Source organism: Pelophylax lessonae (genome assembly GCF_965119305.1).
Source record: "Pelophylax lessonae genome assembly, chromosome: 2".
NCBI lineage: Eukaryota > Metazoa > Chordata > Amphibia > Anura > Ranidae > Pelophylax > Pelophylax lessonae.
In genome coordinates this window covers 560,034,292-560,050,456 of record NC_138769.1, presented here as the reverse complement: position 1 = coordinate 560,050,456, position 16,165 = coordinate 560,034,292, and the positions used below count along the sequence as shown (strand labels likewise).

At 44.1% G+C, this 16,165-nt stretch overlaps 1 protein-coding gene across 2 annotated transcripts in view; it reads right to left on the bottom strand.

The window, feature by feature from the left end:
- LOC309546288 (inactive dipeptidyl peptidase 10-like) overlaps nt 1–16,165 on the bottom strand; it is a 334,481-nt gene that overhangs the window by 71,382 nt on the left and 246,934 nt on the right. For both annotated transcript variants that reach the window (XM_082245881.1, XM_082245882.1), the window contains exons 17-18: nt 15,818–15,865; nt 414–512 (exon numbers count right to left, since the gene is read on the bottom strand). In XM_082245881.1, the coding sequence (XP_082102007.1) occupies nt 414–512; nt 15,818–15,865 (147 nt within the window). The remainder of the gene's footprint in view (nt 1–413; nt 513–15,817; nt 15,866–16,165) is intronic.

Below are 16,165 nucleotides of genomic sequence, written 5' to 3'. Positions count from 1 at the left end.
CACGTAGTACTACGTGACTGGACGTAGCCGAGCCGCCCTGCCACAGTAAAAAGCCGGCGGGCGGTCGGCAAGTGGTTAATGTTTTTGGATACTCACTGGTTCACTATAAGAAAATATTGTAAACTTTATTCACTAGGAAGATAAAAAGAATCATAGGATTATCATAGGAGAATAAATATCTTATTGAATTGCCTTATTATGTCAGCTGCCATGGACATTAACAATAAACTTCAGTGAATTATGTCTCTTTGTTGAGAAAGTACCTTTGTAGAGAGATTAAATAAACAATTGCAAAGTGTTAGTGCAGTTAGTGGCCAGTCACAGCTTGCAAATGCTAGGTCAAATGTATCAGCATACTTCACTTTTATTATGTTCATTGTATGCGCTACTTACCACTATAGAGTCAAACTTACCATAACCATCAATTTGAACAGTCTTGTACATTGTCTCTGGCATGTCTTTTGTGCTGAGATACGTTTTCAAGACTTGGTTGTCCTCAATCAATAAGAAGTCTAAAACATAAAAGATTCTGTAACTAAATCACACTGTTTGCAGGTCTATATGAAAAAACGCATATCCAGGCAAGTTATACAAGACTAATAAAACTATGGCTATGATGGTTTACCTAATTTTGGAATGGTGATCAATACCATTTTTGTTATATATTGGACTGAAATATATGGACAACATTCAGAGCCCTCTGTGGGGCTAATGACTTAGACCACTGCCCTATTGGGTACTAGGTTGAGGAAGGGTTGCAGAAGAACAACAAGCCCAATCAATTGCTCCCCAAATTAGCAGCTAGCCAGTGAGTTCAGGATCTTGCCTAGTACACAAGTTTATCACTCGTTCCAGCTAAAAAAAATTGCTGAAGTATGGACTATGGTGTTAATTTACTAATGGCAAAATGGGCTGTAGGCCGTTCACTTTGCAAGCAAAGTTGCACCTTGCAAGAGAATTATCCCCAGAGATTAGTGAATGGGGTTAAGCTTTGCTGACTTTAATCAGCCAATCGTATGCAAGAAATTTTTTTTTTTTTTTTACATTTTCCTTGTAGATGATTGGGTATTCTTTCAAAGTGAGATTTCACCATCTCCTTAAAGGTTTACCTTTAAAGTAATCCTGTGGTAGCAATGCACACATTACTATGAACTAAGAGCTGTATACTAGGCATATAGTAAATTCTAACTGTACCTGCAATAAAAGGAAAATTCTGTTGCACCCTCTCTTGATTTCTAGGGAAACGGGGAGAACAGACATGCCCCTTTCCCAAGTCTCTACCAAAAGACAGTCTTTGGTACCTGAACAACCAACCATCATGCCCATGTACTGTAAAGCAGAAGGGGGTAATAGGCATGCTGAAACAAATGTCTACCATCACAAAGCTGATATCTACTGGAAATTCTGTGGGGTATGGTACCGGCTGATATCTTTTTCCTTTAATACGAGTATATTTTTACTAGCATCGGTAATAACAGTATTCCTGTGGAATTCCAAGTGGCTCCCTGGCTAGCAAAAGGAAAACAAGCCCCCATAAATGGCATAAATGGGACAGCGCGGGAATGCACCCTTTACAAGAGTGGTTGTTACTTTACAGATTAGCGCAAAGGCTGTGGATGCTGACCCAAACCACTTCCCTCTTGTATCCCCAACTCAACTAACTCCATGCCGAGAAAACCAGTAAAAAAATTTTATATCTATATTTTCATTTATTGATAACTGTAACAAGAAAATCCCATAAATACAGTAAAGCAAGAAAACCAGTTTGATCTTAACCAAATATATACAATATATACTAAACCAGTATACTAAGCTTATGGAACAATATAAATGATCATGAATACTGGTGGGTACCCACATCTTTAGATACACCATAGCTGGAAATATAAATGCAGACTAAAATGCCCATGCGGTGCAGGTCAAAAACTTCAATGGTCTATATGGAGGTGTGTTTATGCATCAACCTAAAATAGCAGCATATACAGGACAGCCAGCATTCTACACAGAGGCTAATTTAGGCACATCAGAGCACTTGAGAATCTGAAGGTACAACTATCTGAAGGCACAACTATTTATTCTGTGTATCATTTCCTAAGGTTATGTGCAGGGCTTTTTTTTTTTGCGGGAACGCGGGGGAATGCAGTTCCTGGCACCTCCAGCACTGCACTGTATGCAGTGGTGTATTTTGGTTTTGTGCTGCCCTAGGAAAAACTAAAATTGGGCCCCCTCCTTCCTATGTAAATTTGCTCCACTTATTCCTTTTAAACGAATGTGACTCCCTCCAAAATTGAAGGACTATAAGTCCCAGCATGAACCTCTGAGATCTCACGAGAGGGTGGGAGAGAGAGAGAGAGGGGGGGGGGGGTGAAGAGAGAGGGGGAAAGAGGGGGGATGGAGAGGGAAAGAGGGGGGTGAGAGGGAAAGAGGGGGGATGAGAGAGAGGGAAAGAGAGGGGGTGAGAGAGGGGAGGGGGTGAGAGAGAGAGAGGGGGGTGAGAGAGAGAGAGGGGGGTGGTGAGAGAGAGAGGAGGGTGAGAGAGGTGGTTCTAGCAACCAGTTGCCAATAGTCTCAGGTGGAGGAGGGGTGGCTTTTTTGACGCCCCCCGGCAAAGTGCCGCCCTAGGCCTGGGCCTTGTTGGCCTAGGCCAAAATACTGTACAGCACTGACTGTATGTATGTAATGGCAAGTGGTGCTGGGGTCTGCTGCGGGGAATAAAGATGCTGGCTACTGGGGGACCTATTCTAGCTGGAGGGGATCTATTTTTTCAGGGGGGTCTATTGTTGCTGGTGGAGACCTATTGTTGCTGGGAGTGGGTCTTATATTGCTGGGGGGGTCAGTTATTACTGCGAGAGATCTACTGTTTAGGGAGGGGTCTATTGTTGCTGGCTTCTGTAGAGTGTATTGATGCTGGCTGTGGAAACAGGGGACATTTTTTCTGTTTTTCCTGTTATCATTAACACATTCCATACAAATTACTTATCACTACAGAATGATACAGTACTTGATTCTGTATTCTCTAAAAGGGCAGTAATGAAAGGTGTGTAGGGGGTGGAACCAAGGAACAGTGCTCGGAGGTGGATAAGGGTGGAGAAAAGGGGTGACTCAATAAGGCGGAGTTCCTGCACCTGATCTCTGCGAAAAAAAGCCCTGGTTATTATGTGTGTATTTATGTGGCACTGCATTTATAATGCAACACCAACCTCATGCAATATTTGCACCAAGGCAGTATTTATAGTCCCTAGTCTTTGACATTAGACATTGTAGCTGTCTGATGTATACAAATTCATGCAGTCAGGAACACTGCATAGACTAGTCCAGATCCTATAATTACAATAATCAATCACAATAACTTCTTTTTACATTGGATCACAAGTGCCATTTTTGTTAATACATCCCTAGTGACATCCTCACTCGAGTATTTATAAAGAGCAAATACTTGCAGGCACCATAGCTGCGGGCTGGCATCTAATTTCCAAAACTTTGCATAATTAAAGACTTCAGGTCGCGCTTGGACTTTAATGTGCTAAACAACAAACAATTATGTTTAGTGCAACAGATTAAATTAAAAATTCACAAAGATCTACAATAAGTTATTTATAAAGTATGTAAGGATTGCAGTAAACCGTATTATTATTTTTTTAATTATCTTTGTGTTCTCACTTGCATATGCTATGGAGATAAACAGTAAGTATACAGGAGCTTCCTCTGGATTTAAAGTGGAATGAATCGGAATTTAAAAAAATACATGTTTTTTCCAGCAAAAAAAGTGTATTTCAAATTTGTGTATGCTTTAGACCCCGTACATCTTGATACAATAATTCATTCACTTCCATAAAGGTGGGCTCTAGATCAGGGGTCTTCAAACTATGGTCCTCCAGTTGTTCAGGAACTACAATTCCCATCATGTCTGTGAATGTCAGAGTTTTACAATGCCTCATGAGGTGTGTAGTTCTGCAACAGCTGGAGGGCCGTAGTTTGAGGATCCCTGCTTTAGATCAATCATGCCAACTGCAGGCTGTCTACATAGACCTTGTTTATATCTGCTATGACTGCTACTCTTATGATATGGAGTGTGTACCCTGAATATACCTAATTTAATGCAGTGTCTCAAGTCCTAACACAATATATAACATTATTTAAAGCAGTATTAAACCCAAAACCCAAAAATTTAATACACTACAGTGTACCAATCATTACATGATAGATGCATTTGTTTTCTTTTTTTTAGGCTTTTTTCCCAATTGTTTTCACCTGGTGATATGGCCAGTAACACACCTCACTCTGGATGAAGGAGCACAGGGGCACCTTTGGACAGCAGAATGGTCATTCCAGATGGAGTAGTGTTAGATGTACTAGCAGATTTAGATACACTAACAAACTGATTGTTAAAGCAAACACTCTCAAAAGGGGTGAGATATATTAGTATGTTTAAAAGTATCATCATCGGCGGGGGCGTGGCCTGAAGCTCAATGGAGTAGGACGCATCGACGGTGAGCTCCGCCGGCATCATCCTGATTAAACGATCCTGCTCCCTACCTGACGACTGAATTACCTTCCATCGGTCTCCTGTCCTGCACGGACCCGGTGGCTACATGTCTCCTCCTCGGCAGAAGTCTGAAGCCGCCGCCAAACTGGAGAAATTCAGGCACAAAGACAAGGAGGCCCCGCCGGCGAATGGCGCGGCCCCGTCTTCACCCTCGTACGTTCCCGCCACTGATCTCGCCCAAGTCCTGGATGCCATCTCGACCTGCCAGGCGACCCTGACGGCGAAAATCGAGGAGGTGAAGGTGGATGTCTCCCTCATCCGGCAAGACATGCAGCGGCTCCGGGAGCAGGTGTTGGAGACGGAGCGCCGCCTGGGCCACGTGGAAGACGCGGTCCCCCCTCTGCAGGCCTCCTCTGACCAGGCCGAACGCCACATCTCCATGCTCCTGGCTAAACAGGATGACTTGGAGAATCGCATGCGTTGCAACTATTTGCGATTCGTTGGCCTACCTGAGGGCGCTGAGGGAGCCTCCCCGGCCACATTCCTTGAGGAACTCTTGGTTACCACCTAAAAGTATCATCATCGGAAATATGAGGGGTTCCCTTAGCTATGGAGAAGGGATGACTTTTGGATGAGAGTCACGAGCGCAATATGAGGGTAATTTAAAGTTTAGCGTTTAACCACTTCAGCTCCACAAGATTTACCCCCCTTCATAAACAGCCCATTTTGTGCGATACAGCACTGCGTTTCTTTAACTGGCATTTGTGCAGTCGTGCAATACTGTACTCTAATTTCTCTAATGAAGAAGATTATATGCTTTTAACTACTTCTACATGTCTTTGATAATGCCCATAATAGGTGGGCGAAACACGTTGACGCACTTCCGGGCAGAGGAACATCACACAACGTCACTTCCTGAAACCACTGTGGAACGCACGCCGGCAGCGTACGCGGAAGTGGAATGATTCGCTGTGATACTGCTATTTTCCAATGCTGATTATTACTGCACTTTTGTGAGTAGTTTTATTGTATTTTATTGAATAAAACACCCTACGGGCTTCACAATGTCTGGCTCCTTCCCCTTCTTTTTAACACATGATTGAGGAGAGAGCGTAGAGGAGCTGGAACAGAGGTACTTGGAGGCTATGCTGGATCCATCCATCCAGAGAAAATTGTCACAGTTTAAGGCTTGTTTTATCCCAGGTCTGGTGAGTGCATCCCCATAAGGGTTTCTTCCTTGAGAGCACTTTGGCACCTATGTGGAATATTTTGAGCACCTTTCCAGCACTTTAGTTCCAGTCAAGGGAACCATTTACTTTGGACTGCACTTTTATTCAGTAATCTTTGCACCATTTGCATTGTTTGCACCATGGACATTTTATGAATGCACTTTACTCATGTATGCACTTTATTGTTTATGAATTTTGTATTTATTGATTATATTATGCACAGATTCACTTTATCATTATTCACAATCATTTTAATGCCTGCTAGTGCTGCTTTTAGATTGATTTTTAGTTACTTCTACAACAAGCCACAAACTACCAGCCTCCACTTTTTCAAGGACTTTTGCTTCAGTTCTACAGTAGGAAGTTTAACTACTTGCCGACTGTGCTATAACAAAATGCCAGCTACATTGCAGTCGGCCAGTTTTGGGAGAACCTCATATGACGTCCTCCCGTGATAGCACCTGGCATGCTCTGTGATCGTGTGTTTTTAGAACACAGCTGATCACTAGGAATGGGCACGGGCGTTTGGGATCCCACCTATCCGATCCTGTCAGGAAGCAGACACTGCACACCGCTAATCACAGGTCCGCAGCTGCACAGATCGGGGAAATTTCTCACTGCCTGTGATTAGCCATGTGCAATGTCGGCTTCCTGGTGGGATCGGGCAGCTGGAATTCCGAACACACCCAAGCCCATCTCTATTGATCACAAATTGGGGTAAAGAGCCAATCAGCAGCTCTTTACCATGTGACACAGCTTATCATGATTTAACCACTTCCGGACCGCCTGCCGCAGTATGCGTGGCTGCGCAAAATCACGTACACGTATGTGATTTTGTGCAGGAGATGTTAGGGACGTGCGCGATGGCCGCTGGGACCCGCCGAACATTCAGTGGACAGAACAGCAGACCGCCGTTCTCTTACAGAGGAAGAGAGAGATCTTGTGTTTCAGCTAAGCTGAAACACGGATCTCTCTTTTCCTCTAGTAGTGCATCCACTCCCCCACAGTAAGAAAGCACTCCCTAGGAGCACATTTAATCCCTTGATCACCCCTGGTGTTAACCCCTTCCCTGCCAGTGTCATTTATACACAAACAGTGCTTTTTTTTAGCACTGATCACTGTATTGGTGCCACTGGTCCCTAAAAAGTGTCCCTTAGTTTCAGATTTGTCTGCCACAATGTTGCAGTCCAGATACAAATTGGTGATCGCCGCCATTACTAGTACAAACAATAAAAAAAATAAAAAGTCCCTAAATCTATCCCATAATTTGAAGATGCTATAACTTTTGTGCAAACCAATCAATATACAGTTAGTGGGATTTATTTTTTACCAAAAATACAAACCCGATTCCAAAAAAGTTGGGACATTGTATGTAGAAATTGTGAGTAAAAAAGGAATGGACTGATTTACAAATCTCATAAACTTATATTTTATTCATAATATAATATAGATACCATGTCAAATGTTGAAAGTGAGACATTTTGAAATGTCATGCCAAATATTGGCTCATTTTGGATTTCATGAGAGCTACACATTCCAAAAATGTTGGGACAGGTAGCAATAAGAGGCCAGAAAAGTTAAATGTACATATAAGGAACAGCTGAAGGACCAATTTGCAACTTATTAGGTCAATTGGCAACATGATTGGGTATAAAAAGAGCCTCTCAGAGTGGCAGTGTCTCTCAGAAGTCAAGGTGGGCAGAGGATCACCAATTCCCCCAATGCTGCGGTGAAAAATAGTGGAGCAATATCAGAAATTAGTTTCTCAGAGAAAAATTGCAAAGAGTTTGAAGTTATCATCATCTACAGCGCATAATGTCATCCAAATGTTCAGAGAATCTGGAACAATCTCTGTGCGTAAGGGTCAAGGCCAGAAAACCATACTGAATGCCCGTGATCTTTGGGCCCTTAGACGGCACTGCATCACATACAGGAATGCTACTGTAATGGAAATCACAACATGGGCTCAGGAATACTTCCAGAAAACATTGTCGGTGAACACAATCCACCGTGTCATTCGCCGTTGCCAACGAAAACTCTATAGGCCAAAAAAAAGAAACCATATCTAAACATGATCCAGAGGCGCAGACGTTTTCTCTGGGCCAAAGCTCATTTAAAATGGACTGCGGCAAAGTGGAAAACTGTTTTCTGGTCAGACGAATCAAAATTTGAAGTTCTTTTTGGAAAACTGGGACGCCATGTCATCTGGACTAAAGAGGACAAGGACAACCCAAGTTGTTATCAGCGCTCAGTTCAGAAGCCTGCATCTCTGATGGTATGGGGTTGCATGAGTGCGTGTGGCATGGGCAGCTTACACATCTGGAAAGGCACCATCAATGCTGAAAGGTATATCCAAGTTCTAGAACAACATATGCTCCCATCCAGATGTCGTCTCTTTCAGGGAGGACCTTGCATTTTCCAACATGACAATGCCAGACCACATACTGCATCAATTACAACATCATGGCTGCGTAGAAGAAGGATCTGGGTACTGAAATGGCCAGCCTGCAGTCCAGATCTTTCACCCATAGAAAACATTTGGCGCATCATAAAGAGGAAGATGCAACAAAGAGGACCTAAGACAGTTGAGAAACTAGAAGCCTGTATTAGACAAGAATGGGACAACATGTCTATTCCTAAACTTGGGCAACTTGTCTCCTCAGTCCCCAGACGTTTGCAGACTGTTATAAAAGAAGAGGGGATGCCGCACAGTGGTAAACATAGCCTTGTCCCAACTTTTTTGAGATGTGTTAACCGGTTGCCGACCACCGCACGACTATATACTGCGGCGGTCAGCCCCGGCCAGGCAGAGTGACGTATCGGTACGTCACTCGCCTGTCACTGACTTGTGAGCCAATTGCGGGTGGCCGCCGGTCACTCACGATCGCTCCGGTGAAGGGAGAAAGGCGGACGGCTTATGTAAACAAGCCGCCCGTCATTCTCCCTGGTGTAAAAATGAAGATCAGATGGTTCTACTATGTAGGACGGTTGATCTTTGTTTTTACACCAATAGCCATGTCCCTTTACAGTTAGAAACACGCCCCTAGGACACACTTAACCCCTCCCTCTCCAATACAGTTGACCCCTTCCCTGCCAGTGTCATTTTTGCAGTAACAGTGCATATGTATAGCACTGATTACTGCAGTAATGTCACTGGTAACCCCAAAAGTGTCAAAAATGTCAGTTAAGGGTCCGATTTGTCCGCAGCAATGTCGCAGTACCGCAAAAAAATCGCAGATCGCCGCCATTACGCGTTTAAAAAAAAACACCAAAAATGACAAAAATCTTTCCCTTTGTTAGTAAACGTGATAACTTTTGCGCAAACCAATCAAAATACGCTTTTTGCAATTTTTTTTACCAAACATATGTAGTATAAAACAAATTGGCTGAAAATGTTAAATGTTTGATTTTTACATTTTTTTGGGGGGAATTTCATATAAAAAAATGTGAAAAGTATTGTTATTTTTGCAAAATTGACGCTCTTTTTTTGTTTATAGCGCATGTTTAAAAAATCGCACAGGTGATCAAATACCACCAAAAGAAAGCTCTGTTTGTGGGAAAAAAAGGACGTCAAATTCGTTTAGGTACAGCATCGCACGACCGCGCAATTGTCCGTTAAAATCACGCAGTAAAAAATCGCAAAAAAACCCCTGGTCTTTTAGCAGCCAAATCCTCCGGGGCTTAAGTGGTTAATGCCATGAAATTTAAAATCAACTTATTTTTCCCTTAAAATGATATATTTTCTCAGTTTAAACATTTGATATGTCATCTGTGTTGTATTCTGAATAAAATATTGACATTTGAAACTTCAACATCATTGCATTCTGTTTTTATTCACAATTTGTACAGTGTCCCAACTTTTTTGGAATTGGGTTTTCTATGTACCAGAATATATATTGGCCTAAATTGATAAAAAAAAAATATTTTTTTAATTTTTTTAATAGGTATATTTTATAGCAGAAAGTAAAAAAAAAAAAAATAAAATAAATATATATATATATATATATATATATATATATATATATATATATATATATATATTTTTTTTTTTTTTTTTTTAAATTGTGGTCCTTTTTTTGTTTATAGTGAAAAAACAAAAACTGCAGAGGTGATCAAATACCACCAAAAGCTCTATTTTTGGGGAAAAAAAGGACACCAAGTTTATTTGGGTACAGCTTCGCACGACTACGCAATTGTCAGTTAAAGCAACGCAGTGCCGTATCGCAAAAAATGGCCTGGTCATTAAGGGGGTCAAACCTTTTGGATCTGAAGTGGTTAAACACACTTGCCAGTTATCGGCATTCCTTTCCTCACGCTGTCACAGCATGAGGAGAGGATAGGAGAGAGCCGGTAACTGGCAAGTGTGAAAGGGGACATCTACTCTGATAATGAGTTCAACCCCAACAGTGTCCATCAGTGCTGCCGATCAGTGCCAATTAATGCCCAACAGTGATGCCAATCAATGCTGCAAATCAATGCCCATCAGTGAAGCCAATCAGTGCCCAATCCCGCCTATCAGTACCCATCAGTGCAGCATATCAGTGCCATCTCATCAGTATCTCCTCATCGGTGCCCACCAGTGCTGCCTCATCAGTGCAGCCTATCAGTGCACCAACAGTGCTGACTATCAGTGCCCATCAGTGCCACCTCATCCGTGCAGACTCATCAGTGCAGTCTATCAGCGCACATCAGGGCAGCCTCATCAGCCCACATCAGTAAAGAAGAAAAATTACCTGTTTGGAAATTTTTATAATAGAAACTAAGAAAAACATTTTTTTTCCTAAAATCCAAAAAATAAAAAACCCAGTGGTTATTAAATACCACCAAAAGAAAGCTCTATTTGTGTGGGAAAAAAAATTAATATGGGTACAGTGCTGCATGACTGCGCAATTATCATTCAAAGTGCGACAGCACTGAATTTGGCCTGGGCAAGAAGGAGGTAAAAGTGCTCAGTAGGCAAGTGGTTGATGTCCTCATTTTGTACATAGTTCGTTTTGGAGTATCCCACTCATTTCTCCCCATCCCCATCTAAGTTACCCAAAAATAAAAACACCAACAAGAACACCCCCTGACTGGAACAAAACAGTGACTGCGTGCCTTGCTGAGGGGCAATTATTGGAAAAAGAAGCAGGGCATATTTCCAGTGGATCCTATGAGAGTAGCGCTACAGTAGCATAAAGAGTAAGGCTGTAGGACAAATATCAAGGTATCTTGAGGTCACAGATAAATAGGATTGAGTTTTGGAAACCAATGGCATTAGTAGGGGCATTTGTGGTGATAATTGGATAGCTGGCACTCTACCATCTCTTGGAGACAGTAAAATCGACTCACAGCAGTTATGTGGTGTCAGAAAAGTGTTTGAATTATTTTTACTTATTTGATATGTTATTTATTTAAAAGCATTCTCAAAAGAAGAAATCAGCAATGGCAGCCAACATAATTCTCCAATAAAGGGTGTACTTAAAGCATTTGTTATCCAAACACTTCATATTCCTGAGATGTGCCTGCTGTACCATGTACTTGTATGAGAAAGTATCCCGTTCTCTTTGTATTGCTTCCTTTGTGTGAAATCCCTGGCGTTCCTGCCAGTCCCTCTGCTTTCCTATTAAAAACTAACCACAAGAGAGTACACCATGGTCCGTTCTCTAGCTACTGTATGTGGGGAACTTAGTGTTCTCTCTTCCAATGATCAGACTTGCCCTAACACCCCCCTGTTGCACAGCCATTCACTTGGAGGATCAGCCTCTCCTCCCCAGCTCATATGCAGCTGAGAACAGAGGGAATATTATCACTTATAAAAAAAAGGGGAAAAAAGTTATTTATAATGTTTCTTTCCTGACAGACTCCATGGCAGCACACGTATGGGTAGGCTCCGCCTCCTCTCCTACCCTATAGGACCCCACTCCCATAAATCTTTGCTCCATACCAGGAGCCGTGTTCCTTTTTCGTCCTCCTCCTGCGAGAAGGAAGTCTTACCTTATAGGACGTCTATCGGTTTCAGGCGAGCTGGTGGCGTGTGGACCTTGTTGATGTCGGATGCCTCCTGTTTTATGTCCAGCAATCTCGAAATTTATCGGGTGGACCCGGGCAATATTATTTTAAAATGCTGAAGATGCCGTAAATCCTGAATGAGAGGTGGGCTGCATTGATGGCCAATACGTCCTTGCTATTGAGCGGATAGGCCCTGGTGCCCTGTCACACACGCATGAATTCATCCAGGCCTGAGACTGTTCGTTTATCGTCATGGTGGTAAAGTATAAAACTTTCTTTTGGTTTCATTGCATTTCCTGTTTGTGCGGTGGAGCGCTCCTGCGTTCCAGATCGTCGCTTAGGCTCCTCCCCCTGCCTCGCTGGACCTTCAATTGGTTGTCCAGGATGAGGCTTGGCCCTGGTATCGTCTGCGCATGCGCGCGCATCGCTCCCGATCTCCTATGACGATATTGCGTCGTTTGGGGCGTGGCTTTGCGGCGCCCGGGAGATTTAAGCAGCTGTCATTCCTGTTTACAATGGGATGTCTGCGGGCGTTGCGGTGGCTTCCCCGTGCTGTTTCTCTGCTCTTCAGCGGTGAGTCATGCTTTGATCCAGGTGCCATTTGGGGTAAAAGGGTTGGTGTGGAGACGAAAGTCAGTCTACAGGGCAGAAGTTCTCCAAAGGAAAATCTTCAGCAAGCCGAGAGGCGACGAAGTCTTTTTGACATCGAACCTGTCCAGACGGTGCGGGTAGGCGCACGCTTGCTTCAGTTTGCGCACGTCTGGGCAGCCTCGATCGAAGATCAATGGGCCGTCAGAACCGTATCACACGGACATGTGTGGATTTTCGACAGAAGCCCCATTCTTCGCTTCATTCCTACGGCCTTACCCCGTTCAGAAGAGAAGAAGTCAACTCTTCTTACATATGTAGAATCCCTGGTTGCCCAGGGTGCGGCAGTGCCTGTCCCAACCGAGGAACGGTTCCAAGGCATCTACTCTCCGCTCTTCATGGTCTTGAAGAAAAGCGGCTCTTGGAGGCCGGTTATAGACCTAACACACCTAAACACCTTCATCAAGAAAGAGAGGTTCAGGATGGAAACACTTTTTACAATTCGGCAAGTGGTACAGCCAGAGGATTGGATGATATCCATAGACTTGAAAGATGCCTACTTTCACGTCCCAGTCGCAGCAGAAATGCAAAAATTTCTCCGATTCGCAGTGGGTCAGGTGCATCTTCAATTTACCTGTCTCCCTTTCGGGCTTACCACATCACCTCGAATCTTTTCCAAAATCTTACTGGCTGTAGTAGCCCTGATCAGAGCAAAAGGGATTCGTCTTTACCATTACTTGGACGACTTGCTCCTTCTGTCAGAACATCAGGATCAAATTCTGCTTCACAGATCTCAAGTAATTTCCACCCTTCAAGAGTTCGGGTGGCTCCTGAATTTGGAAAAAAGTCATCTGGAACCCACGAAGTCGTTGGTCTTCCTAGGGGCCCTCTTCAACACTTCCAGAGGCACTATCTCCCTTCCATTAGAGAAGATTCCGACAATTCGCAACAGGATTCGTCCGGCATTATCAGCCTCTCATCTCCGGGCGTCCCAGTGCATGAAGATAATTGGGACCATGGTTTCCACGGCTCCCATGGTGAAGTGGGCACAGTGGAAGATGAGGCCCTTTCAGATGGGATTCCTCCAACAATGGAATTTCGAGAATCCAGAAGTCCTCATTCGGATAACTACGTCCATGAAGGACAGCTTAACCTGGTGGCTTCAGCGAAAGAATCTTTTAAACTGCCATTCAATCGTTCCAGCGTCCTGGTTGGTCATGACCTCGGACGCCAGCAGGACGGGATGGGGAGCGCATTGCCTGTCGGAGGTGGCCCAGGGCAGATGGGACTTCCCTACATACGGGGTGGTCTCGAATGTGCTGGAGCTTCGGGCAGCGTTCTGTGCTCTCCAGGCCTTTCAGCATCTGGCGACCGATGCCTCGGTCCTCCTAAGACTGGACAATACGACAGCCGTCGCCTACATCAAGAGACAAGGGGGCACCCGCAGTCCTTCTCTTCTGAAAGAAGTGAAACCTATTATGGATTGGGCTCAAAGACATCTGTCCAACTTGTCAGCCGCCTATCTTCCGGGTGCCCAGAACGTCCAGGCAGACTTCCTCTCGAGGTCTGCTCTGGACAACAACGAGTGGTCACTCCATCCAGAGACCTTCATATGGGTCATGTATCTAGGTTACCATCCAGAGGTAGATCTGTTCGCATCTCCAAGCAATGCCAAACTGGAGAGATTCTACACGAGGTGGCGTTATCCCCAGGCCTACGGGGTAGACGCCCTGACGGATCATTGGAATTTTCAAACGGCCTATGCGTTTCCTCCAGTGCCAGTCATCTTCAAGTTTCTTCACAGACTCAGGACAGAGAGAGTGCAGATCATAGCGATTCTTCCCTTCTGGCCAAAGAGACCGTGGTTTCCTCTGTTGCTCCAGCTGAGCTGTCGGGACCCGATACCTCTGCCAGTCAGGCCGGACCTTCTGTCCCAAGGGCCTATTCTTCACCCCTGCCCAGCACAGCTTCATCTCATGGCATGGCTGTTGAGAGGGAAAGATGGAAAGCGCTCGGTTGTCCAAACGAGGCAATCGCTACAATGATGAGTGCCAGAAGACCCGGCACGAACAAGGTCTATGAAAAAATCTGGTCCAAGTTTAAGGATTATGTGGATAGCAGATCTAGCTCTGTCTCTGACCCAGGAATCCAGGATATTTTGGGCTTCCTCCAGTCCGGTCTGGACCTGTCATTGGCAGTAAGCTCCCTTCGGGTCCAAATTTCAGCCATTTCGGCCTTCACTGGGACTGCATGGGCGAAACACTCCCTGGTTCGCCAGTTCTTCAGAGGCGCTACTAGGTTAAGACCTCCTAGAAAGGTTCCCTAAGTGGGATCTTCCTACGGTCTTGGAGTTTCTTTCCTCGCTCACCTTGAATCAGAAGGATCCATTCTTCCTTAAAAACATCTCCATGAAAACAGCCTTTCTGGTGGCTATTACTTCGGCCAAACGGGTTTCTGAACTCGGTGCCTTGGGTTACAAGGAACCATTCCTTACGTTTTTCCCTGATCGGGTAGTATTGGTTCCGATGCTTGGCTCCAATCCGAAAGTAATGTCGGTATTCCATGTCAACCAGGAAATTGTCCTACCCACGTTCAAATCTCAAGATGAAAATTCTGTCCATCCTTTGGACGTGGGGGAAACTCTTCGGCTATATCTGGAGACTACAGCTCCTTTCCGCCAGTCAGACCATCTTTTTGTCCTCATCTGTGGAAAAAACAAGGGCAAACAAGCTTCCTCAAGATCTATAGCAAGTTGGATAGTTCAGACCATCCAGTGGGCATATAAAGCCAAGGGACTGGCTCCTCCAGAGGTGGTGACAGCTCATTCCACTAGAGGGATCTCTACGTCGTGGGCAGCTTCTCTTCATGTAGCTCCTGACGTGATTTGCAGAGCGGCTTCTTGGTCATCAATTCATACCTTTATGTCGCATTACTGTGTTGAACCGGCTTCTTTATCTTCGGTCAACTTTGGTTTAAAAGTCTTGTCTGTTGACGGTGCAAATTAAACCTTTTTCTGTTAAACCAGCAGTTACCCGCCCGGGTGTGTATGGCTAGTTATTTCCCATACGTGTGCTGCCATGGAGTCTGTCAGGAAAACGGAAAATTTATATCAATACTTACCATAATTTTCCTTTCCTGATGGACTCCATGGCAGCAGGAGTCCCCTCCCATCTGCTGGAGTAGTTCTAGTTATGGAACACGGCTCCTGGTATGGAGCAAAGATTTATGGGAGTGGGGTCCTATAGGGTAGGAGAGGAGGCGGAGCCTACCCATACGTGTGCTGCCATGGAGTCCATCAGGAAAGGAAAATTACGGTAAGTATTGATATAAATTTTCCGTTTTTCTATCTATACAAAAATGTTTTGCCTTTCATTTCCATTTTAAACTAAATGGGTTGTTTTACAAGGTGATCGTTTACAATCACTTTAACCACTGAGCATTCACATAGATTTGATTTGTTTGTATATTTTTAAAATTAAAATTAAATAAGTAAAATTTTAAAAGTAAATGATGTGCCACTCACCCTTAGGATTGTTGGTTAAATGTACAGAAATCTGAGGAATTCCTGGACCTGTAAAATATATAATACAGTTAATTTTTAGTTTTGAGAGGAGGTATATAGCAGTAAGGCTTCATTCACCCGTGCAAAGGGCCATCTTCACCAGTGTGGGAAGCATAAGCACCCCCAACTGTTCATCTGTGCAGGACCAATGCACATATCTGCACAGAGAAGATGACGCTCTGATCCGTGCATCAGTCCATGTAACTGCGCCCCTATCATTGATATGAACGGGCTGCCTGCATGGATCTGCATGGATCTTTAAATAAATCTCCAACTGTAGGAAGAAATGGATGAATGACCGTACACACC